The sequence below is a fragment of the Oncorhynchus clarkii genome, chromosome 9, assembly GCF_045791955.1.
Source record: "Oncorhynchus clarkii lewisi isolate Uvic-CL-2024 chromosome 9, UVic_Ocla_1.0, whole genome shotgun sequence".
In the NCBI taxonomy this organism is placed as follows: domain Eukaryota; kingdom Metazoa; phylum Chordata; class Actinopteri; order Salmoniformes; family Salmonidae; genus Oncorhynchus; species Oncorhynchus clarkii.
Genome location: NC_092155.1, coordinates 57492694 through 57519183, shown reverse-complemented (window position 1 = coordinate 57519183; position 26490 = coordinate 57492694). Strand labels below are relative to the sequence as shown.

At 43.1% G+C, this 26490-nt stretch overlaps 1 protein-coding gene across 2 annotated transcripts; it reads left to right on the top strand.

The window, feature by feature from the left end:
- Positions 1 to 24959, top strand: LOC139416610 (pleckstrin homology domain-containing family G member 4B-like). Of its 2 annotated transcripts, none has more exons than XM_071165477.1 (24): positions 1 to 266; positions 11083 to 11280; positions 11493 to 12933; positions 13022 to 13198; positions 13302 to 13425; positions 13522 to 13615; positions 14937 to 15023; positions 15155 to 15271; positions 16656 to 16754; positions 16854 to 17005; positions 17110 to 17248; positions 17339 to 17461; positions 17587 to 17781; positions 18472 to 19415; positions 19586 to 19835; positions 19944 to 20033; positions 20144 to 20362; positions 20520 to 20690; positions 20907 to 21084; positions 21728 to 21844; positions 21937 to 22194; positions 22559 to 22806; positions 22966 to 23023; positions 23122 to 24959. In XM_071165477.1, exons 1-23 carry the CDS (start codon positions 264 to 266, stop codon positions 23005 to 23007), a joined length of 5466 nt encoding a protein of 1821 aa, XP_071021578.1. In that variant the 5' UTR covers positions 1 to 263; the 3' UTR covers positions 23008 to 23023; positions 23122 to 24959. The 2 variants fall into 2 exon arrangements, with proteins under 2 accessions (XP_071021578.1, XP_071021579.1); XM_071165478.1 differs by having other exon boundaries at positions 21964 to 22194; positions 23122 to 23304.
- The last annotated feature ends 1531 nt before the right edge of the window (positions 24960 to 26490 follow it).

Sequence of the window (26490 nt, the reverse complement as noted above, 5' to 3'; positions counted from 1 at the left end):
ACAAACATAGCACCAGGGAGAGCTATTAGCAGCAGCAGAAGATCACCCAGGAGCTCTAAGATGTTTATTTATTAGAGTCTTCCTGTTGCTTAACGTCCTGACCTCCTCACTAAGCAATTTGGAGTCAATGTGGATAGAATGGCGAATAGTGTGATCAGTTTGTCAACTTCTGAGACCCGTCGGTCTAATGATTATTCTCCTGACTGGACTCCGTACTCACAGTCGTCCCTGCTTAACTGGACAACCAACACACTGTAGGAAACATGGTAATGTAACTGTTGCTCAACATGGCCTACTTTGACTTTATGCCATTCCATTTCATATGTGTTTAGTGTCAGTATTTGCTGTTTTGATATGATTTTCATCATTGTCCATCATGTTTTTACATATTTTACATTTACATTTACATTCAAATGTCTAAATTGTCCCTATAATCTCTGTCATTACAAACACACGTGTAGGTTTGATGCTCCTGTGCTCCCACTTAACATAGCTAGCTACACAGCAAAATGGGGAATTACTGTGCATTCCCAGTGATTTCACAAAACACTCGCTGTATTGGTTGGCCTGCATCTCCCCTTTTAAAAGCAAGGCATGAGTCTAGCACATAGAATTACAAGAAGGATCCATTTGGGAAAAAATTACTGAATTAATGTTTTGCTGTTTCAAGTGCTACTCAGACTCTGGAGAGGGGATGGCTATATGTTTATATTCTTTATAGCTCTGGATGAGAGTACATTGGAGAGGTAGGCTTAGGAACTGAAGTGACCATCATACCAGTATGTTTCCACTGAATCACCACATGAAAACAAAAGTTATTTCTTCAGCAGTAAAAATGATGTACTGTCTTGCCTGGTTACCTCAGTAAGCTCTCAAACATTGAGGTCACTCATGGAACGTCATACAATTCAGGCTTTAAGTTAATGCTCTCTGTGTACTTGTTATATCTGTGATCATGGGAGGGAGGGAAAACTGGCAGTTTGAATAACACTATGTTCAGCTGTGACTTAATTACAGGTAGGACGATGTGCAACTGATCCCCCACTTTTAATATAATGAAGTGTTTTTAAGATCACTGCTACTGCTGGACTACTGGTTTGCCACCAACTTCAAGCCTTTCTGCTGCTCAAGGCATCATAATTAGCATTTGCACGCAAGAAAGGCCACATTTGCAAAGCAAACGGAATATAGCATCTGCTTTTTTAGTGGCTAAGTGATGGTTTAGAGTAGAGCCACAAGATTAGGCCTGTGTTTATTTTCTCTCATGTCATTAGGCGTGTTCTCATGGAGGGCGTTAGCACGTTCTAACCTGAGGTGGTTAACTAAGATGTTTAGAAAATCTGCTATGTAATTAAATGCCTGTCTGTAAATTTTGCTGTGTAATGCAAGATACTTGCCCTCAGCATGTTATGCGCCCCTGGCCAATTTACTTCAGGTAACATGTAGCATGACTTTGTTCCGGTATTATCAAGGAGAAGTTATCTTTAAATTCTACCTCTATTTAATAATATAGCTAGTTCCATTATTATGGGGACAAGCACAGTTTTCAAGGAGCCAATTTACCTGGAGAGTTGAATTAGTGTGTAAAAGTGCAGCAGTCAGTCTGCCCCCCTCAGGGTAACCATTTATGGAACCCAAAAGACACTAAACCTACACCGCTCCTGATTAAGTGTCTGTAATGATTCGGCAGTGTGTCTTTAGTGCAGTTGGGCTGAGTTTTGTTTCAAATTATGCAATGAGATCATTCTGTTAACTGGCCCGTAAATTAAAACAATGTTACAGCAATATTGATTTATTTAGATCACAGATATGAATGTCACGGCACGCCAGTACATTTAAATAGTCAAAATCTGGGCACAAAACCCAAACAGCACAGATGATTGAGCTTACAAAGAAAACTTGTTAAGTACTGTGTTAGTTTGCATTATTTGCCTTAAGACTAAAGCACATAAGACTAAAGCACATCATCAACACAGAAAAAAAATGAACGCCAGTGTACTTTTCTTACTGATTCACTCCCATATTTTATTGAAAGAGGTTCCTTCTAAATACAAGCGCCGTGGCTTTATGTTAAGGTCTTATACTTTGGATACATGGTAGGTGCTTCTCAGCTTCTCAACTGAACAGATGTATAGCATCTTGGTTGGTTATTGACAGGCGGCTCATCCCAACTAAACAATACACACTTTTGTTCTCATCTCCAGTGTGAAGCATTCCTAAAAAGCTAGTATGTGTTGGTTGCTTAGTGGTTGCCACAGCAGGCTATAATTTGATTCAAAAGCAGTCACACAGAACTGACCCACGTGCTAAAATGTTGAATAGAAACGTGAATAATGTAACAGAATGTAGGATATCAGAGATACACAGGGACGGATGCTATAGCAACCCTCTATTGGTCAAGCTGCTATTCCAGTTCACCATTCATTTTGTGTGTTTGTGCCTGTCTGCCCTGGAGAATCACTGAGAAGGATGTGTGGTATTTGGACGGTCATCCTGGGGGTGGCTGACAGGACAGTGTTATCTCCTGATGACCATTAGAGAGCTGTTGCTCAGACATCACAAAGTTAGTTGGTCTGGTCTGGGAGAACCTGCATCCGATTTGTTGAACTTAAAAAAAAAACAGATAACACAGGAAATGTAGCTTTTGAAGTTATATTGGTGTCAGAAATGGCTCACATGCTCTGCTAAATTACATAATCCATGGGCTCGCTATTATACATAGTATTTCTCCCAGACATTATGTATACAAGATAATTTATACTGAAATACTTGAAGATACTTCAAAGTCCGCCACCGGCTTAGAAGGAGTTGTTTGGGTAAGCTGGTAAGTGAAGAGAAATGTTAAATATCAGAATGTACTCTACCCACACTGGGATATCCTAATGCAATAAACTGCAATCTGAGACAAGACATTTATTTTAGTGACCGAGTGTGAGGGATGTGTATTTATTTAGTCCCCAGTGTTTCTTCAGCAAAATGTCAGCACTCAGCAGCAGACCGTTAGGCAGGCTTGCTGTTTACACCCACAGGGTGCTCTCTTGTTGCTCAGACATAACAGTAACCATGAGTCATGGACCTGCTAGCCCTGCTAATGCCACTTTCCCACATTACAAACCCTTGGATGCGCTCATTTTTTTTTCATTTCAAACCTGCAGTGACCTGTCATGCTTTTCTTAGAGCTTGTCATCATGCCTTGATAAAATAGCACTGTAGGGCAGGTTACTTATGTGCAGAGATCAAGAAGCATTCAACCATAGTATGACATAACACAAGAGCTTTATTCAGAACCCCCTACAGGTGCTGGAAAAGTGTTTTCAGGTCAGTGGCATGTTCCAATGGTTCAGCCCAGGATATGATTTTCTATTGACCCATCATCAAGCTCCACCCTGCATCACATCCCACTTGGCACAGATGTCAGTTTAACGTCTAGTTTGGATTTACACTCGGTTGAGTTGTGAATTAACGTGAATTCAATGTGAAATCAACCAAAAATGTCTCCCCGTCATTGGATTTAGGTTAAAAGTTGGGTGAAAAAAAAGCCGAAAATTCCCTTACACTTATGACTTTCTGCAAATCCAATCAGTTTTCTGCGTTAATTCAACGTCATCACATAGAATTTTTGGGTTGAAATGACGTGGAAACAATGTTCAGACTATGAAGAACATAACAATCTTTCACAGAAACTCTCTGGACCCCGAAGCAGGTGTTTCTATCACCTTCAGGAGGAACACAGCTTTCCAAGACAATGATCCAAATATTTATAAAATGAAAATCTCACATGTACGGAATCTCCACCACATTCTGAATTCTAAATAATTATGAGCCCACCATCGGATACAGGGGACCCCAGTCCAGTGTGATGTCCTACCTCCTCTACACTTTACTGGGGAACGGTCTGAACTGTGGTGACCCAGACCCAAGCCAGCAGCTACTCTTCCTGGGGTCCGGCAAAATTAAGGCAGTTATACAATTTTAAAACATTACAATGCATTCATAACAGATTTCACAACACACTAAGTGTGTGCATTCAGGTCCCTACTCCACTACCACATATTTGCAACATAAAATCCAGGTCTGCGTGTGTGTATAGTGCGTATGTTGTATGAAGACTGCCCAAATGTGCTTAATTGGTTTATTAATACATTTTCAAGTTCATAATTGTGCGCTCTTCTCAAACAATAGCCTGGTATTCTTTCATTGTAATAGCTACTGTAAATTGGACAGTGCAGTTAGATTAACAATAATTTAAGCTTTCTGCCCATATCAGATATGTCTGTGTCCTGGGATTTTTGTTGTTGTTATTTACAACCTCATGCTAATCACATTAGCCTACGTTAGCTCATCCGTTCCGTTGGAACGACACCAATCCCGTAGAGGTTAAGCGTTGCAGTCATTTCAGTCTCTGTAGTAGCTGACGTGTATAGTGTTTAGTCATCCGCCTTTACTCAAACCAGTGGCATGTCGTTAGTAAAGATTGAAAAAATTAAGGGGCCTAGACAGCTGCCCTAGGGAATTAGACAGGTAACTTTATAGCAGGGGGTGTAAAGCCATAACACATACTTTTTTCCAGCTGCAGACTCTGATCGATAATGTCAAAAATCACACTGAAGTCTAACAAAACAGCTCCCACAATCTTTTTATCATCATTTTCTCTCAGCCAATCATCACTAATTTGTGTAAGCTTGTTGAATGTCCTTCCCTATAAGCGTGCTGAAAGTCTGTGGTCAATTTGTTTACTGTATAATAGCATTGTATCTGGTCAAACACAATTTAAAAAAAAACTTTACTAAGGGTTGGTAACAGGCTGATTGGTCGGCTATTTGAGCCAGTAAAGGGGGCTTTACTATTCTTAGGTAGCGGAATGATTTTTGCTTCCCTCCAGGCCTGAGGGCACACACTTTCTAGTAAGCTTAAATGTAAAAGAATAATAATAATAAATTAAAAAGGCAAATAGGAGTGGCAATATCGTCCGCTATTATTCTCAGTAATGATAAGCCAAGATAGTAGCTACTAAACAATTGGATACCACGAAATTGGGGAGAAAAAGGGGGGTAAAAATTCAACAAACAAAAAAACACAAAAAAAAAGTTGTCAGGTGTTTTGTCATTATTGATAGACAACAATCATTTTTTCACCTCGTCTACACTCACTTTACAGAATTCAAAATTAAAATGTTTGTCTTTCATAATTTGGTCAAATATACTTGATATGTAGTGTCAGCATTTGTTGCTGGCAGTCATGCCTACGTTTGCTAATCATGCCAATTAAGAAATAATTAAGTAGTTATATCAATATCAGTCGGTTTTGTGATGAATGAGCCATCTGATTCAATTAATGATAAAGCTGAGTTTGCCTTTTTTCCCAAAATGTAATTGAAGGTGCTCCAAAGCTTTTTACTATCATTCTTTGTCTTTTATCTTTGTTTCATAGTGTAGTTTCTTCTTCTTTTTATTCAGTTCAGTCACATGATTTCTCTGTATGTTTGCCAATCAGTTGTGCAGCCAGACTTATTTGCCATTAATTTAGCCTTATCCCTCTTAACCAACCAATTTTTCAATTCCTCATCAATCCACGGGGAGTTTTTACAGTCATTTTCTTAATGGGTGCATGCTTATTAGTAACTGGGATAAGCAATTTCATAATTGTGTCAAGTGCAACATCTGATTGCTCCTCATTACACACCATCAACAAATATTATTTACATCAACAACATAGGAATCACTACAAACCGTATTGTATGACCTCTTATACACTATGTTAGAACCAGCTTTGGAGCTTTGGTTTTCCTAGATATGGCTAATATATTGTGATCGCTACATCCGATGGATCTGGATACTGCTTTCAAGCACATTTATATAGCATTAGTAAAGATGTGATCAGTACATGTTGATGATTTCATTCCTGTGCTGTTTGTAACTACGCTGGTAGGTTGACTGAACCATGTTAACCTGAACCAGGTTGCAGGCACTGGTTACTGTTTGAAGCTTTTTCTTGAGTATGAATGTCATACGTTACAAGCAAGTGATTCATTTCATGAACCTTGTTTCTTAAGCTACATATGTTAACGTGGGCAATTTTTTGCACTTTTCTGGGATGCTTGTTTGTTTTCATTGCTTTACTGGGAAGCTTAGTAGATATTGTCATGTTATTTATGTTAGTGCAGGGTGATCTGCACACAGTGGACTACCTACTAGGGCACACAGCCTCAGTGCTAACAGCATAAATCTGGTTCATAGGCACATGATTGCTGCATACAATAGCTGTAGGATCAGCAGAGGCATGCAGGGCAGTTAGAGGGACATAAATTACGTTACATGTACATTTGCTAAAGCGTTACGATGACTCAGCGACACAATGGTAGGGATTAACTGAGCTGAGCTTGGGTCATTGATAAGTCATTGTCTCAACACAGCCTTATAAGGCTCTGAAAAGATCCAGGAACCCAAATGATTTGGGTGGATCCCATCCTCCTTATAAAACGTGTTGTTTCCAAAAGGTATCAAAATTGTCAACAAAAGTTACACCTATTGAGCTTCAATAATCACGTAGCCAGTTGTGAAGAAGAAACCTGCTAAAGTGTTCAATGCCACAATTCAGAGGGCCAGATATAGGGCCAGATATGATGGCTATTTTATTAGTGTCTAGCAGAGAGTCAATCAGCTCTTTGATATCCAGTTTCAACTGCTCAGAGCTGCCCTTCATAATGTCATTAAAACCCACATAGACTATGATAGAATCAATGTCCATGTCCTGGCGTAGTACATTCTGGAGCAGCTTAGTAATGTAATTTACTCCAGCTCCAGGATAGGACATTGTTTTTGCACCAGGAACAGTCACATTCCTTACCATGGAGCTGCCCAAAATCAGGGCTGGCAAGAAAGACGAGGAAATCTGCCCACTCCCATGCTTCACAGGATTCTGAGAACCCTTTAAGGACAGGCAAGAGGCAGGATAACTTGAGTCCGTAGTTCCCGGCGCCTGGTGCAGGACTCCGACAGATGGAGAAGCCTCGCTCGATCCAGAGCAGGGACAGAAGGTTGCCGACGTCGATTTTGAAATCGTAAGGGAAGGAGTAGGAGTAAGCCGTGCGACCACAGACACAGATACCCCCAGCGACCAATGTGCAGGAAGATCAGGCTCCAGGGCGGTGAAACTATTCGTTGTTTGTATCCACTCCAGGCCTCTCTTGCTGTGTTCCTTCGACTCCGCTATCGGATGGGGGAAGAGAGGCAGGAGATGCCTCCCCTGGCGAACGAACTCTGGGCAACACCGGCCAGCCTGATAACAACAAACGACAAAGGTTAGGTTTTTCTCCTGTCCAACATAGACTAGTAGATGGAGTAATAACGGAGAGCTTTAAAGGAAGTAGGCTAGTCAGCCAGACAAGGTCCAAAGGGATCATTCTGATCACGACCTGATATGCCCAGACTCTCCCTCCATCTCCACACCGGAGCTGGGATGCACTGAGTTCTGTGGAATGGTCTGTGGAATCATCACAGTGGTATTTCTCCATTCAAGGTGCATCTTCTTTGATGCACCTTATGTCTAAACTTCTTTACAGTGAAATGATCTTGATTGGTGATCTCAACTGGTGTTGGTTAAAGCCGGTGTCTGGTGAATTAAAAATGTTTTGTAATTCTATGAATCTTACCCAGTTGATTAACTCACCCACTCGCCCAAATCTTAAATGCCCAGATAAATCTACCCTGATTGATTTGATATTGACAAATGTTCCACATAAATATTCTGCGGTTGGTGTTTTTTGTAATGATTTAAGTGACCATTGTGCTGTTGTTGCTGTTAGAAATAATAATGTTCCAAAGACAAACCCACATTTTATTCGTAAGAGAAATTTGAAGTGTTTTAATTAGCAGGCTTTTTTTCTTTCATGATTTGTTTTATTTTGACTGGAGCAAGATTGAGCTTATCCCTAATGTGTTTTTTTCCAAATAGTTAACAAACATGCCCCATTCTGCAGGTTCAGGGTTAAAGGGCGGAATAATCCATGGTTTTCTTCTGAGCTGTCTTTTATTATTCACGACCGTAATCTAGCCTGGACTAAAGCAAGGAAATAATGTTCTGATAGTGATTGGCTTATTTTTTGGCAGTTACTAAACAAGTGTTATTTTCTTCTCAGGAAGGCCAAGTCTGAATATTTTATGTCTGTTACCACTGATAACCTGAATGACCCTAGAAAGATTTGGAAGGCTATTAAGTCTATGTCTGGTAACAGTAATGTTCATGAATTATCGTCATGTGTTTTGAAGGACTCTGTTGCTGTATATGACAAAACTGAAATGCTGAATTGTTTCAATGAGCACTTTGTATCGTCTGTTAGGCTGTTTGATTCAGTGTTCTCTGTCTCTGTACAACCCTGTGTGGATGAACCAGTGAGAGCTGGTCAAACTTTTAGCTTTTTGACATTCTCAGTGCAGGTGGTACATAAAGCCCTGAAATCCTTAGATCAGAGAAAGCCTGCAGGTCCTGATCTTTTGGATCCCTGCTTTTTAAATCTGGCAGCTGATTTCATAGATGAACCACTGACATATTTGTTCAAACTAACCCTGGAATGTAATGAAATTCCAAAAATCTGGAAATCAGCATTTGTGCTACCACTTTTAAAAGGGGGAGATCCAACTCTTTTAAATAATTATAGGCCAATCTCAAAGCTATCACTCCTGGTGAAAATACTTGAAACCCTTGTGAGTGAACAGCTAAAAGAGTTTTTATTTACTAACTATATTTTATCAATGTACCAATCGGGCTTCAGGAAGAAGCATAGCACAATTACAGCAGCCATGAAGGTTTTAAATTATATCACTGAAGCCCTTGACAAAAAACAGCAGTCTCACTTTTTATTGATCTCTCTAAGGCTTTTGATACAGGAGATCATGCTATACTAAGGCAGAGATTGCCGAGTGTAGGTCTTTCAGAGCATGCAGTTGCATGGTTTGCTAACTATCTGTCTGATAGAACTCAGTGCACTCAATTTGATGGGCTTATGTCTGTTAAATTGTCTGTCTTTAATGGTGTGCCCCAAGGCTCTGTACTTGGTCCTCCCTTATTCACTATTTATATAAATGATTTAGACAAAAATGTCCAAAATGCGCAACTTCATTTTTATGCTGATGATACTGTTATTTACTGTTGTGCCTCGTCTCTTACAAAAGCTTTCCAGAACTTGCAAACTGCTTTTGATACTGTTCAACATACCTTGTGTCAATTTAAGCTTATCCTCAATACTGACAAAACAAAACTAATGGTGTTTTCTAAAGCAAGAAATAGACCTCTGAACCTTTCACCTATTACTACCTGTCAGGGCAAGGATATTGAGGTTGTAACCTCTTATAAATATCTTGTCATTTTAATTGATGACGGCCTCTCTTTTAAATTGCATATTCAACAACTTACAAAAAAATTGAAGCTGAAATTGGGATTTTATTTTAGGAATAAGGCCTGTTTTTCTTTTGAAGCCAGAAGGAGGCTAGTATCAGCTACATTTATGCCTTTACTTGACTATGGGGATATTTTATATATGAATGCTTTCGCTCAGTGTTTGAGATCAATTGACACCCTTTACCATGGCACTTTGAGATTTATTTTAAACTGCAAAACCCTTACGCACCACTGCATTTTGTATACCAGGGTGGGCTGGCCTTCTCTAGTCACTCGTAGGCTCAGGCATGGGTATACTTTCATTTACAAAGCCATTTTGGGTTTACTACCTTTTTATTTGGGCATTTTTATTGTTCAGAAATGTGGTGGGTACTCTCTTCGTTCTCTGGACTTTATCCTGCTAACTGTTCCAAATGTCCGAACTGAATTTGGTAAAAGGGCTTTTATGTACTCTGCGCCATCGTCTTGGAACTCCTTACAAAATACTTTTAAACTGGAAGAACTTGTCCCGATTAGTATTTTAAATCACTGATGAATGATCTTGAGACTGATTCCCTGACTTGTCAATGTTTTTAATTAGCTGTTTTTTATTTTGTTATACTCTTGTGAATTCTATGGTTTTTACTAGCATACTTTTAGTTTTTCATGTTGTTTGTCTGTAATTTTTGTAATGACTTGGTGCTGCCTATCTTGGCCAGGACGCTCTTGAAAAATAGATTTTAAATCTCAATGAGCCCTTCCCAGTTAAATAAAGGTTAAATAAAAAATAAAAACTAATTAAAAACAAACTCATCACTATGAGCAAGTAGGCAACATATTTTCCCATTGAGGAAAATGTGTATTGTTAATAAAATGGCTTCATAACTCTATTGTGTAAATGTATTCTAATTCACAATCTGTTGAAATATAATTGAACAATAAAGAGGGTGGTGTCTAGTAACATTTGCCAGTCATAATATCCCTACAATTATATTGAAATCAGTCTACGTAGCTTGGCAAGGCATGGTAACCACATTGCACCAGGGACCATAAGAACCATGTTTCCTCCTACAGAGACTCTCCATTGAGACAAGAAACATCCACATATACATTTACCTCCCACAGCAGATGCATGGCTTTCACAAAGCTAAATTAAGCAGGGCCTAAAAGTGGTTGATGGGTCACCATGGAGGTCAGAGAGAATGTGAAACCATAAACCAGGCCTCTCCTCTAGCAGAGACCCCCAGTCTGTTTATGGATGCTTGGTATCTGCCGAAATGCTGCTTATGCTGCTCAAATATCTCATGTGATACTGTAGCCACCCTGACATCCACAGCAACTTTGTCCTTGTCAACGTCTCTGGTGAATGGTTATGGATTGTTCTGTGTGAAGGAAGAAGGAAAAAGATCTGAGGTCTTACTGGAAACATACTAAGGGATGCCAGGAACAAAGGATAGCAGACAATGGTGTTTGTGTGTTTTATGACCTTATGGATGTCAATTAAGCTTTTCTTTAAAGGGATGCAGAACTGCTTTTAGATGTTCAAAATTCGATATGTGATACAAATGTACCGCAGCCTATGTATGTGAAAAACAACTCCTGTCTGTACCTAATCTTTATCTCCATCTTTTCTTAGGCCAAAAAAAAACGTTTGAATATTTTAACTTATGTTTGTGCTGACCTCAGGCCTGTCTCTTATGTTAATAGAACCCTGAGTCTCTGGACAGGTCCATCCAGAACACCCTCTCAGACCTCTACCCTCCCTTCGAGGCCACAGCCCCCACTGTCCTGAGCCAGCTCTTCCAGGTCATAGAGGAATGTTACCAAGGAGACGCACTCAAGTGTCTGCTGGACTTCCTCATTACAGCCAAACACATCCTTGAGAGTGTTCAGCAGGCTGCCTGTGTGAGTCAACAGCCTCCGAGTTATACACATCAACACAGATGCTATACAAAAAATATATAAAAGTTCACCATACACATTATATACAGGCATTTAGGCTCAAATAAAGACCACCTACACAAAACAAAGTTACCTCAATTACAAAGCTTGCAAAGTCATGCTAAGTGTAAAGACAAATGAAATGGTAAAGAAACGTCTGTCATTTTTCCTGTCAGGCCCAGTACTCTGATGTGGTGTTCCGCTGTGAGGGCTGGCCTCTGTGTCTGCATGAGAAGGTGGTGATCCAGCTTGCCTCCATCAACCCCCTATTGCTGCGCCCAGGGGACTTCTACCTGCAGGTGACACCCTTTTCTGAACAGTCCGCCCGCATTGTGGTCCGGAGCCTGCTGGGGGAGGAGGAGGGACAGGGTCGGGAGGTAGAGGAGACACCCATCCCTGAGACCTCCTACCCCTGCATCTTCACTGAGGACTGGCTGGGGGAGCTCAACCATGGCCGCCATGGCACCCTTCTCAGCCACTGTATCCTCTCCACAGACCAGGGCATGGTGAAGGTGCCATGGGCACAGGTGGCTCTACCTGAGTTTGTGGATAAACCCAGAACTATGGCCTTGTCATCTCCTAACCCTGCTGCTACTCAACAGGAGAAAGTGGCAAGGCCAGTGCCCTCGTTGGCGCTGCCTCCGCCTGCCTCTGGGTACTCTGTGGAGACTAGGATCTCTCCTGCTAAACATGGCATTGCGGTGTCGCTGTGTCTGGTGGACAGTAACTGCTCCAGGCTGGTTAAGGTGGATCAGGATAGGCATGTGGCTAAGCCCATCGGCTGGGTGTCTCCCAACACATGGGACAGCCGCAGCAACAACACCTCTGAAGTTGAGGGGGAATACATAGACTTGGTGGAGTTCACTAAGCAGAAAGAAGCGTTGCTCAGTGGGGCTCACAGTCACACACACCCCAGAGCACCCATATTTAGGCCTGTTACCCTCAACAGGCCTGGTGTTCCTTCGGCTCCAGCCCTGCCCCCGCCCCCGGCCTTGGCTCCTGCCCCCCACCGGCCCCTCAGGGAACCGTTACACTGTGGCCGGACCGTCCGATTCCCCGAAGACCCCCCCTGCACCCCTTGCATGAGGAGGAGAATGGGCCAGGTGTCCAAAGCACAGGAGATCAGGTGCCGGTACAGAGAGTCTTACCATTCAGCACTGCAGAACCCTGTTACCTTTGAGAGAGACAATAGACTGAATACACTGGCGGTTCTGGAGGAGTCTAGTCTATGTGAGGGGAGACTGGGACCAGAGGGTAAAGAATCATGTCCTGGTCCCTCCCAGCAGTGCTACTATCCAGACCCAGGTCACCATAACCAGACTCCCCCTGTTAGCACGGTTCCCTGTTGGAAGTCTGGAGAAAGTAACACTATATCCAGTGGAATTTTACAAGGCCTGAATGACACCATAGAGGATGATGGGAGATGTCCCTCCTCTCTGTCGACCACTATTGTGGACATATCAGAGAAGTGTGAAGTTGTGATACAAGGAAGAAAAAGTAGGGACATTGACTTCAATACAAAGATGATTCCCAGCTTACATGTAGTGAAATGTAAAAACACGACAGCTTTTGGACTGGTTTCCCCAAAGATGAACAGGCGGAGACTGCCCAACCAAGGTAAGAGGTCTACAGCATGGCATGTTGTTGTTATTCTGTAGTATATTAAATATATCACATACCTCTGTATGATCCCTCCTTCCTAAAGATGTCTCCCAGGCTGGCCAACCCTTCATACCTGTTACAAACGGACACCAGACCCCTCCACTTGAAATTACCCAGCAGCCCCTGGGTCACTATGCTGTGCCCAGTTCTAAGGTCCTGTTACCAGCCTCAGCAGAACACAGCACTCACCATCTCCAGATGGGAGTCGCATGTCTAACTGGTATTGAAAACCTCCTTACATGGTTTGCCTCAGAGACAGAGGTGTATGATATCTGTCCAGGGAAAGTGTATCAGATCCTCATGTTCCCCTCTCCCATACTCAGGTGGCAGAGACAGGACAGGTCGGTTGGTGGTTGAGGTGCACGGAGACAAGGAAGGATGGAGATCTCCTTTAGTGTCAAGTCTGGAACTCAGCAAACTTCTGCTCTACCTCCACTCTGTAATCAAGTATGTATGATACCCCCTGGGCTGGTCCCTCTCTTATGTAGCCTGAACCATTGGATTGTATTCTTAATTCATTGTTTTCATCTTCATAATTTATAGGCGAGAACTAAGAGAACTTGGAATGACACTAGTTATTGATGCTCGGAAGACTCCACCTCCACCACAGTTCAATAAGGCCTTGTTGGTGGTTCAGGTAAGGTTCATCCATTCATTTGTTCAGATGCACAATAACCACTTCATCAAGGAGCCTTGTGGCTGCATTGATCGCAATGCACTCCTGGGGCATGTCTCCCAGGCTGGCCCCCAAGACCACAGCCAAACGCATGAAAGGAACAACACAGCTAAATTGGCTAGTCTGGTGAGCTAGCTAGCTAGGTAGTCTTGTTAGCTAGCATGTTATCTATGCTGGTTGTTAGCTTGCATAACAGATATGTTTAAAATTATAAGAGACACTTGTTTTGTGGATAATATTTACATTTACTGTGGGTGAGCTCCATTCAAGACAGGCTGATCAAATTCAATTTCAGCCTCTAAGGCTGAAAAGTCAGGATGCTGCGTTGTAGGCTGTTTTATAATTAAGGCTCCTTGCAGGCAGATTAACTGTAAATGCTTTATAGGCAGATGCATATAATCCAGAATGGCTGAGCTCAATTCCTGGCAGGTTGATCAGATTCAATAGTTGCCCCAGAGGCTGATCAATCATAATTGTGCCTTTGCTGACAGATTCCAAGGCTGAAATTATCAGCCTCTGAGGCTGAAATTTAATCTGATCAGCCTGTCAGGAATGGATACAGCCACTTTGTAAATGTAAATATAATCCATAAAACATTAAGTGTCACTTACAATTATACACATACTGTATGAGTTATGCAAGCCAACAACCAGAATAGTTAACAAGCTAGTCTAGCTAACAGAACTCCCTAGCTAACTAGCTAGCTCGTACTCATTCACTCACAAATCTAGCCAAGTTAGCTGTGTTGTTGCTTGGGGGTGGCAAACAGGCTTTGCCTGTCAGACATCGTTCAGGGGTTAAACGCCTCAGGTAAGGTAAGGGACATTTAACTTGCTAACATTCTAAGTTATACACTGATAATGAGCGCCAAACACAAATGAAAGTGTGATGTTAGCATGAAATGTACCATCCCTTAGTGTAGCAATCAATATAAACGTATGCGCTGATCCACCATGGGCTCTGCTGCCTCAGCCATACTGTCAATCTGTCATCAATACATCCACAATATGTCCACTCCTATTTTGCTATGTCGTGATCATGAGAAAATTATTGTGATCTCGACAAAATAACTTTCGTTATGTAGTGATCATGAGATACATAAATTGTGATCTTGACATAATGAGGTAATTATTTTATTCCTACCCGGACTCTGGACTTTTCCCTCTGTTTATTCTTGTCTTTACTCCCCAGATTGTGCTCAGTTTTACCTGCAGTTATAGGCTACTGTATTTACTCATACCTATTTATTACTGTGAGGTCTCCTATTTGGATTATGTTACAGGAGCAGATTCCCCATGCAATACACAGTGTCTTGATCCTAGTGGAGAAGGAGAGCTGCCATCGCATAGAGAAATGTCCTAGACTACAGGTCAGATCTGAATCAAGGGTTTCCTCTAATGATTTCCATCAAGCTTAGAATTTTAGAAATAGTTAATGCATTCATTCTGGGTGGCTTGCTCTCTGATGTCACTGACTGTGCCATTCTCTATCTATAAGTAGATTGCTGTGGTGACCTCACTGAAGGGGTTGCACAAGCTGGTGGAGGGGAGTCAGCTGACCTCAGGCCTAGAGGGCACCCTTCCCTACAACCACATTGACTGGCTGCAGCTCCATCAGGTAGGCCCCTAGAGGACACCATGTCCTAAAGCCACCAGGACTGGCTGCAGCTCCATCATGTAGGCCCCTAGAGGACACCCTGTCCTAAATCCACCAGGATTGGCTGCAGCTCCATCATGTAGGTCCCTAGAGGACACCCTGTCCTAAAGCCACTAGGACTGGCTGCAGCTCCATCATGTAGACCACTAGAGGACACCCTGTCCTAAAGCCACTAGGACTGGCTGCAGCTCCATCATGTAGGCCCCTAGAGGACACCCTGTCCTAAAGCCACTAGGACTGGCTGCAGCTCCATCATGTAGGCCCCTAGAGGACACCGTGTCCTAAAGCTACCAGGACTGGCTGCAGCTCCATCATGTAGGCCCCTAGAGGACACCCTGTCCTAAAGCTACCAGGACTGGCTGCAGCTCCATCATGTAGGCCCCTAGAGGACACCCTGTCCTAAAGCCACTAGGACTGGCTGCAGCTCCATCATGTAGGCCCCTAGAGGGCACCCTGTCCTAAAGCCACTAGGACTGGCTGCAGCTCCATCATGTAGGCCCCTAGAGGGCACCCTGTCCTAAAGCCACTAGGACTGGCTGCAGCTCCATCAGGTAGGCCCCTAGAGGGCACCCTGTCCTAAAGCTACCAGGACTGGCTGCAGCTCCATCATGTAGGCCCCTAGAGGGCACCCTGTCCTAAAGCTACCAGGACTGGCTGCAGCTCCATCATGTAGGCCCCTAGAGGGCACCCTGTCCTAAAGCTACCAGCACTGGCTGCAGCTCCATCATGTAGGCCCCTAGAGGACACCCTGTCCTAAAGCCACTAGGACTGGCTGCAGCTCCATCATGTAGGCCCCTAGAGGGCACCCTGTCCTAAAGCTACCAGGACTGGCTGCAGCTCCATCATGTTGGCCCCTAGAGGGCACCCTGTCCTAAAGCTACCAGGACTGGCTGCAGCTCCATCATGTAGGCCCCTAGAGGACACCCTGTCCTAAAGCCACTAGGACTGGCTCCATCAGGTAGGACAGTCAGAGCATCAAAGCAACCTCAGACTAGGTTCTGTTTGCTCCTCGCAGAACTCGTCTAGGCTTTAGCGCACGACTGTGATTGCATACTCCCTTAGAGACCTTCCCTTGAAAAATGACCAGTTGATCAATCACCGACAAAGGGGGCTGATAGGTTATAAATTTGACTAAAGTATACTTCGCCTACCAAACGTCAACTTGCCTTGAGAAAATAAATTGTGTGCGCCGAAGAGCAACAAAAAAAAACACCAAAACGAACAAAACTGGCACAACATTTAGTCACGGTTCGACTGGATATTATGCCACGGCCTTTTAACAGACACTACAGACCTCTTGTTTGTTCTGCTTTGACGTCTGATGTTCAGAACATTTATCTTTCAGAAACTTCATCCCTTTATGTCAGATCTCCAGGAGGCCTCAGGTTTGCTACTAACAGCCATCAGGAAACTAGAGGAAGACCGTAAGATTGACACAGTGCAGGTATTGGATTTAACCTTGACGACATTGTATTATTGAAAACATGTTGGAATGGACTAGAGGTTCTTATTACCCTCAAACTCTTCTCTCCCTGTGTGGCAGGATGTACAGAGGTGTATTCTAGAACAGAGAACTCTGATGAAGGATGTTCTGGAGGACAGACGGTTGGTCGTTTTGCAAAGGGAGGGAGGAGCCATGCTGGCTAGACTGAGAAGGGAGAGTGACCTCAGATACTCTCACTGTGAGGATTACAGGTATACTACCTCTCACTGTTTATTATGAGCAGGATAATTGTGGGCCTTCTTCAAAGGATGCTTATCAATGTATTATTCCCTTGACCTATGACCGCTTTGTGCAGTGATGCAGTGGATTCTGTGACCTGCATGTACAACCATGTAGAGGAGCAGGCCCATGTGCTGGTGCACAGATCCAACATGTCCCTGGAGCACCTTGAATACCTGCTCCAACTCAGAGAAATGGAGGGCCATTTCTCTAAGGTACATTCAGAGGCTCCTCATATGGTATACATACTTTATATCCATTAGGTAAACACTTAGGATATTTAGTAACCCTCCTCCCTTCTGTAGATCAGGGAATGGTTTGATGCAGAAGGGGAACGGCGGTTGTTGGAGGCAGAATCCGTGGAGGACTCTAGAAAAAGAGTGGAGCAGACTCTCCATAGTTTCAGTGCATTCCTCACTAAAGCCAATGTAAGTCAGTCTATCTCCACTCACCCAATGACGCAAAGTGGTGACACTGTTTCATGCAGAAATGGAAGTGCCCATGAAAGTCCATGTTTCAATTGAATCACATATTTACTGTAACTGTCCATTAGGAGCAGAAGCACACGGCTATGGCCCTGGTGACGGAGGCAGAGAAGATCCAGGGCCCATCCCCATACCCTGAGACTGAGGTGTTCAGGACCATGGTCTGCACCTTCAAATCTGGCCTGGCTGACTTCCTTTCCCGGGCAGAGAGGTGCTGTAGTGAGCTGGAGACTATGGTCACTGTGTGCAACTTCTGTGAGCAGGTTGGTGTCTATACTGAAAACTGGATTGGTTGTTGTTCCACGTTGTTTAGTAAACATTTCAGTCAACTCTGTTGTCTCTTTCAAGGTTTTTGAATAGGCTGAGGCTGCGGATCTGACATTTCTGGACCTGAATTTTGGCCACATGAAAGAAAAATGTGACCATTTGATCTCAATTATCCTAAAATCTTATAAGAAATTAGGTGGTGTTTTTGTCTTACAGTAGCAAGGTTATGCTATTATATTCGGTCCTGTTATGTAGAATACTATCATTGTGTGTTCTTGCAGACATTGATTCAGCTTTATTAAAGGGATACTTCTGGAGACCCCTTGTCTATTTCCCCAGAGTCAGATGAACTCGCGGATACCATTTTTATGTCTCTGCTTGCAGTTTGAAGGAAGTTGCTAACTAGCTCTTGTACAATTGCTGGACACAGGGAAAAAAACATGTTATCTACAAGTTCATCTCACTCTGGGAAGTAGATAAATGGGCTCATTGCCAAAATCACAAAGGATCCCTTTAAACAAGCACCATTCATCAGAGTAGCCTGTTCTCTACGAGTAGAGCAGAGACTGTGCGTAAAGTAGAGAATCACACAGACACTTCGGTAACTTTAGCTGTCGGGAAGAAAGTTCCAGAAAAGTCGGATCCACAGCCACTCCATTTGGATAAGTATTTTGCCTTTCTTCCAGGCTACTGAGCTGGCCAAAGACTGCAGACAATACCTGGACCAGGTTGTCAGACGCCCAGAGACGGATGATGTCTCTACACTCCAGATGTACCAGGAGAGCTTTGTCCAGTTCTCCCCAGAGCTCTTCCAGGAGGTGAAGGGCCAGGCGTGTGCTTTGAGGGGCTCCAGGGGCATGCGGGTGTGGAACGTAGCGTGGCTAAAGTGTCAGGAGGTTAGGCAGCAGCTAGAGGAGAGACTACAGGATGTGGAGAGGGCCTTGCGGAACACAGGCCCCTGGCATGAACAACTTAGAGCTGGTGAGGATGAGGCCTTGGTTCATACAGTGACTCATCATGATGGAGCTCTGGTACTGCCCAGACCTGGTCCACCACACTGGTACAATCCCCCATCAGGCTCTATGATGGGAAGGTATCACGGGGCCTTGGAGAGCAGGAACAACTCTGTGACCTGCTGTAATATAAACTTCAAGCCTGAGAATAACAGACCTTATAAACGGTCAAAGACCACCACAGTGCCGGCCTCTCCCCATATCAGATCCATTAGGAGAGCGGAGAGAGAGCCCAGTGGGAGAGAGGCCTGCCGAGGGAGGAGCACAGAGGCCGCCACCCTTGCCGACTTGCACACTGTGGGCTGTGAGTGGTTCCCGTGGCAACGTGGGGGCCTGGGCCGGTCCATGAGCGAGGACTCGTGTGCGACCGCCACGTCCAGTCAGTCTGAGTCTTGCGTCCAGACGCCTTCCTGCTCCCACGGGAAACCCTCCTGTCGGATCCTGCAGGCCGCTCAGAAGTTCCAGATCTCACGGCATGGCAGCTTCTGCTCAGAAGAATCCTGTAGTGTCCGAGAGGGGGCAGAGAGGACCTCTTCAAGGAATACTAGCCCATCAGTGAGGAGGTGTGAGGGAACAACATCATTGGCAAGTTCAGAGGAGAAGGCTGGCAATATTATGTGAGTTCCTAATGGAGCAAGACCTTCACCTTAGATTGACTCAATGTGTTTTTACTTTTGCTTCATCTACTCTAAGCTTGCACTATCTTGACAAAGGTACATTTCAATGATTCATTTTCTATTATTTCCAGAGGACTGAAAATGTGTGTTTGGTGTAACTTTATCTGTAGAAAGCTGCAGCGGATCATGGCGGAGCTACTGTTAACAGAGAGGGAGTATGTGCGCTCCCTGGGTTACATCCTGACTCATTACCTCCCCCTGCTGGAGAGGCCTGACGTGCCACAAGACCTGCGGGGCAAACGTGGAGTCATCTTTGGGAACCTGGAAAAGCTGTATGACTTCCACGGCCATTTCTTCCTCAGAGAGCTGGATGCCTGTCAGACAGAGCCTTTACAAGTGGCTCGCTGCTTCCTGAGACACGTGAGTTACATGTCTGTGTCCTATAACTCTGTTTAGCTGAATTTGCTACTGAAGTTGAATACATTTAATATTCCTGTTGTGACTGTAAACTCTTCCTCCTATATGTAGAGAGACAGTTTAGGCCTCTATGCTCTCTACAGCAAGAACAAGCCTCAATCGGATGCCTTAATCCTTCACCATCGCCCTGACATCTTCAAGGTGAGGTACTCCCATCAATGCTCAATGTCAAAGATCAATGCTCACGTCGTATCAATGCTCTCGCCATCCCTACTGTGACCAATCCTCTGTCTCCTCTCCTTCCACCCCAGAGGAAGCAGCAGGAGCTGGGGGATCATATGGACCTGTCCTCCTACCTGCTGAGGCCCATCCAGAGGATCAGTAAGTACAGCCTGCTTCTGCAGGACATGCTGGGGATGTGTGGGCCTCAGAGAGACAGGGAAGAGCTCCAGGCTGCAGCCGAAGTGGTCCGCTTTCAGATGCGTCATGGCAACGACCTCCTCACCATGGACGCCATCCAGGACTGTGACGTAAGTTTACCATCCACATCATCACAACCTCCAAAATGTGTCACTTAAATGTGGGCATATAAGTGGGAAATGATCACCCATTATTGAATGAACAGTATCAAGGATTTTCAGGAATAAACATGGATGTATTTGTCTCCACTCCTCCCTCCGCCACCAGGTGAATCTGAAGGAGCAGGGCCAGCTGATTCGCCAGGATGAGTTCATCGTGTTCTTCAGAAAGAAGAAATGCTCCCGCCGTATTTTCCTCTTCCAGGATCTCATCCTCTTCAGCAAGACCAAGAAGACCAATGTGGGCAATGATGTGTACATCTACAAACAGTCTTTCAAGGTGTGTATACCATATTATAAAAAATGTAAAAACGAACATAAGACCCAATTTACAGAATGGATTTTGAGCATTGTAATTATTGTTCAACAAAAAGAATGCTATCTTAACTGCCTTTATGTTTGCTATACAAAGACCAAGTCATCCAGCCCTTATGTTGACATTGGTAACAGCAAGCATTCTTTCTTTAGTATTTATTTCACTTCTGTTTCTGTCTAGACATCTGATATCGGGATGACACATAACTCTGGAGAGAGTGGTTTCTGTTTTGAGATCTGGTTCCGGCGGAGGAAGTTCCAGGACACTTACACTCTGAAGGCTGACAGGGCGGAGGTGAAAAGGGCCTGGACCAGAGACCTGGAGCAGATCCTCTGGGAACAAGCTGCCTACAGCAGAGGTGAATCCTCATTTTGGGGGGGGAACTCAGTCTGGCTTTCAACTTAATCTTGAAAGTTGTAATAGTAGAATCACAAGGTGCTATTTCTAAATTGGGTCGTGCATCATCAGTTCCTCTTGTCATGTTAGTCATGACATACCTTAGAGAGATATTTATAACTTGTTATAAATGTCCAGATCAACTAGCCCATGTCAGCTAATGTTCTGTAGCTAGGTTTTTTAGCCCATCGATTTTCTTGTAATGTTTGAGTCACTCAGATATCACACGAATAAACATTAGACATGGAAAAATGTATAGAAGTGCAAGAAAATGTGCTTAAAACTGCACTATTTTCTCTGCACACCATGACAAAATGTGTAGAATTGCAGGAAATAAGCTTTAAACCTACACATTTTTCTCTCCGCCTACAAGAGGGGTGCGAACAGTGTGTCATGAACAGTGATTGTGTCCATAGAAATAGATGTGGTGCCACGTTGGGGATTTTCCCCAATGCTGGAATGGGAGCCCGAGTGAAAAGATTTGGGAACCCCTGTGGGGGTGCAATTGTAAAGAAATGCTATATCAGACACTAAATACATCCAATTGATGTTTTGGTTGAGTAAGTTTGAGCATTAAGACAGATGTTGTGTTTGGTGTGTTGTAGAACTGAGGATACAGGAGAGAGTGTTCATGGGCACGGGGAGGAACCCTTTCATGGACATACAGCCTAACGAGGCAGCCATCTGTGACAGGGCCACCAACTGTGTCCTGCTAGGAAGAGGTAACAAGTCCACAGCCAAGTCCCATACCCAGGAACTGACAACACAAATGTGTAATGTACTCACTGACTGAATTGCCTCTTTGCTTTGTCAGCTCCTGTGCCGTCTTTTCCACAAACAGATCTTGAATGTCTCCGGCCCAACTCCATTGGTTCAGGCAGTAGTGCCTCTACCTCCTGCAGCCACTCATCTTCCTCCTCTGGACGAGGTTCTTTACCTCCTGTAGGTTACCCTGGTAACCAGATACAAGGTGGGGAAACCAATCACATTGTCTATTCCTCCCCGGAGACTGTGACTGAAGATAACCCCAATAACCATCACAATCACCAGAAACAAAACCTTCATCTTCTCAGTGAGTTTTCTTGTTCTTTCATTAGGGCCCTGTGTTTTGGCTAATCGTGCCAAATTACCTGAATTTTAACCTTTGCTTTAAGTCTTTTCTAGAAATGAGAATTAGACCAAAGTAAGTAAGTAATTGTCTGAGGATGGTGCTGGACCATCTGACATAAAAAGAAAGGGGACAGTGATGAAAAATCTTTAAATAAAAGGTTGAAATCCAGGTAATGTGACATGATTAACCAAAACACAGGGCCCTATGCATGGTGCATGACTGCAGACTAACACAAACAGACATACAGAACATGACACTTGATATGTGCAAGCATGTGACTAAACGTGGGTGATGCCATATCTACTTACCTTTCTGTTGATTCCAGTGGACAGCATGGAGTCGTCAGGTGAGAGTGGCAGTGTGTTCAGCAGCTCGGAGTGCAGCTGCCTCTCTGCCATTGGTGGAGAGGTGGAGGACTCGTCATCTGTCCTGTCCCAGAGCTCCCAGTCCCGTGTCACCCAGAGAACAGCAGCACCCAATCTCAGGAAGAACAGCTCCCCTGCTACGACCAGGAAGAAGCCCTCCATTGCTCCCAAACCACCAGTGCTGGCTGCTCCTCAGAGCCTGCAAAAGGTGTGGTGAAATGATGTAATCATGCCAGTAATTGGACCTAATAGTAAACCTTCATAATAATTACACTGTACATTTTCAAATGGATCATTTTAGTTACATATTTTACATAAAATCTCTATAAAGATCAAAGAAAACTTACAGCCAATAATTTCTTCACAGGGCAAAAAAATGTTTGCTATAGGAAAATCAACAGAAGTTTAACCAGTGGATTTAATGGGTGAGTTGAGACCAAATACAGTACTTTTTATTACCATACAAGGTGCATACATGTGCAATGTAGTTGTTTAACATATTATGGGATTGATTTCCTTCTAGATGGTTCATCCTGTGGATCTCTGAGCAGTGATGATGGAGAGCAATCAGGCTGACAGTCAATTAAAAACTATGATAACAGACTGAATGGACCACTCGTTGACAGGCACTGAAGAGAAAGTGACTTTTTGTCTTTGAAGAACTAATGTATCTGGAATATTCTAGCTGAAATATCATGAAAAGGAACACATGATGGATTGTGGTCAGTTTTTAAAGTACTTATGGTGTCCATTTATCTAATAATACTTCTTAAGCAACCACTTCTTTATCAGATACTGCTTTAACTGAATGGCTATTGTTTTGCTGTCATTGGTTCATAGAACATACTTTTTTGTCTTTGTAATACTAGTAGTATTTCAGCTGTTAACTTTTACAAGGGATTTCTTTGGAATTTACACATCATTCTCACCATGTCATGTTGACTCTCTTGATGACCCCATATTGATCACCCCATCTCTTGATGACCCCATATTCCCATGAAATGTCAAATATGGGTTAATGTTTTTTTCTTCAAATTACACACATTTAACACGGTTTATAATGTACCGGTACACATGTCAAACTCAAACAACTGACTATAGAAACACTTGTTCCCATCAGTATTCTCTGCAGGCTCAGGACAACTTGTCAGTGGCACTCTGACATAATTTCCTGCCCAGATGTATAGATAAATTAGGGATCAACTATTGATGTCCAGGTGGGATAGCAGAGGAGCAGCAAGTTACTTAATATTTTTTCCCATTTTCCCCAGCGTTGTACTATATTGCTGTGAAAAATGTCTGGAAAGGGAGAAAACCACTAAATTGGAATAATTTAAGGGGTCCATCTGGCATTTTCAACTCATCAGAAACCAGTGTCTTCAGATTTCTCCAGTTGTTCTAATAGTCAACATATTAATTTACAATATTCATTACAAACCATGTATATTATTGAGATCTTTCTTTTCTGTGAAAACTGAATGAGCAATTTTGCTTAGGGCTAGGTTCTGGGGGGGGGGGGGGGGGGGCTTCATGATGAGTTCAGATTTTTGTGCCCCCCACCCCCATCAAAGTTGCCCATCCCTGTTCTAGGCTATTGTCTACACTTCAAACAGGCTATAAATACCCCCATTCAAATGAACATCGATAGCGCCTACACTTTCTATCGCCGTTTTGAACACACGAGCAGCCGCTCTCCAATTTGTCAACTCATACTGTAGTTACGGCCAACGCAGGTTAACTCTTGATCTGATTGAATCACAGTCTATCTTTTTAACATGTCAATATGGTGAGACTTTCTTTGAAACCACTGTCATCAATGTTAGTTTTGTTCATTGTCCACACTTTTGGGGTTATATTTAGTTTTTTATATAAAACCTAATGTATATAATTCTCACTGAAAAGCTATTTATTATAGGATCAGTGCCATTTTTGTAGAGAATTTTGTACTTTTTCCTGTATTTCTCCAGCAGCTGGTTTGAACATCAACTCACACTGATGTTGTGCAATCAGAAGAAATGGGAACAACATCCTTCAGTGGAATGTGAATCCTGACACAGAGGTCACAGGCCATGACTAAACATTGTGACCTGACTGACCAAGCGTAGCCCTTTTGGTCAGCACATAGCCATCGGTTAACCATCAGATAACATTGTTGTGTAGGTCACCCTGTTGAACTGAACGCTCCTCTACCATAGCCCCCCTCCACTGTCCTGAACAGTTTGTGTCACAAATGGGTTACATACAATATCAGTAAACAAATTACTCATTGAGATATTCTTTATTTACATTTGGTTAGTCAGTTAATTATAACCTCTGTGTTTATTCATGTATGTGACATAAAACAATAAAAGGTTAATGAATTTTTTAAAAGTTAGTTATTCTTTTTCGGAAGTTAAAAAAAAAGTTGTTGTAAAGTATATGCAGACCTGCATGCAGGTGTGAAGTTTAGATGTGAGTCTTTCATATCTGAGATTCTTCAAAGTAGCCACCCTTTGCCTTGACGACAGCTTTGCACACTCTTGGCATTCTCTCAACCAGCTCCACCGGGAATGCTTTTCCAACAGTCTTGAAGGAGTTGCCACATATGCTGAGCACATGTTGGCTGCTTTTCCTTCACTCTGCGGTCCAACTCATCCCAAACCATCTCAATTGAATTGAGGTCGGGTAATTGTGGAGGCCAGGTCATCTGATGCAGCACTCTATCACTTTCCTTCTTGGTCAAATGGCCCATACACAGCCTGGATGTGTGTTGGGTCATTGTCCTGTTGAAAAACAAATGATGGTCCCACTAAGCGCAAACCAGATGGGATGGCGTATTGCTGCAGAATGCTGTAGAAGCCATGCTGGTTGACTGTGCCTTGAATTCTAAATAAATCACAGACAGTGTCACCAGCAAAGCTCTCCACACCATCAGACCTAATCAATGCTTCACGGTGGGAACCACACATGCGGAGATCATCCGTTCACCTACTCTGCGTCTCACAAAGACATGGCGGTTGGAACAAAAAATCTCCAATTTGGATTCATCAGACCAAAGGACAGATTTCCACCGGTCTAATGTTCATTGCTCATGTTTCTTGGCCCAAGCAAGTCTCTTCTTCTTATTGGTGTCCCTTAGTAGTGTTTTCTTTGCAGCAAATCAACCATGAAGGCCTGATTCACGCAGTCTCCTCTGAACAGTTGATATTGAAATGTTACTTGAACTCTGTGAAGCATTGATTTGGGCTGATTTTTCTGAGGCTGGTAACACTAATGAACACATCCTCTGCAGCAGAGGTAACTCTGGGTCTTCCTTTCCTGTGGCGGTCCTCATGAGAGCCAGTTTCATCATAGAGCTTGATGGTTTTTTGACTGCACTTGTAGAAATGTTCACGTCTTAAAGTAATGATGGACTGTCGTTTCTCTTTTCTTATTTGAGCATTTCTTGCCATAATGTGAAATTCCACAAATTAACTTTTAACAAGGCACACCTGTTAATTGAAATGCATTCCAGGTGACTACCTCGTGAAGCTGGTTGCGAGAAGGTCAAGAGTGTGAAAAGCTGTCATTAAGAGAAAGGGTGGCTACTTTGAAGAATATCAAATATATTTTGATTTCTTTAACACTTTTTTGGTTACTACATGATTCCATATATGTTATTTTAAAGTTTTGATGTCTTCACTATTATTCTACAATGTAGAAAATAGTGAAAACAAAGAAAACTGCTTGAATGAGTAGGTGTGTCCAAACTTTTGACTGGTACTGTATAGTAAGTGGTATAGCTTTACAATAGGCTGAATTTACAAACTTACGTTTCACTATGGCATCTTTATGTGATGAAAACCATTTGAACCATGTTGAGGAAGGAACTAACGTGACCAAAAAAAGCTTCAAGGAGGACGTGGCTTGACAG

Excerpts from the sequence above, each read along its gene's own strand:
- LOC139416610 (XM_071165477.1), top strand. Across the intron at positions 12,934-13,021 it reads GCGGAGACTGCCCAACCAAG|ATGTCTCCCAGGCTGGCCAA; the intron begins GTAAGAGGTCTA and ends TCCTTCCTAAAG. Across the intron at positions 17,782-18,471 it reads TGTGCAACTTCTGTGAGCAG|GCTACTGAGCTGGCCAAAGA; the intron begins GTTGGTGTCTAT and ends CCTTTCTTCCAG.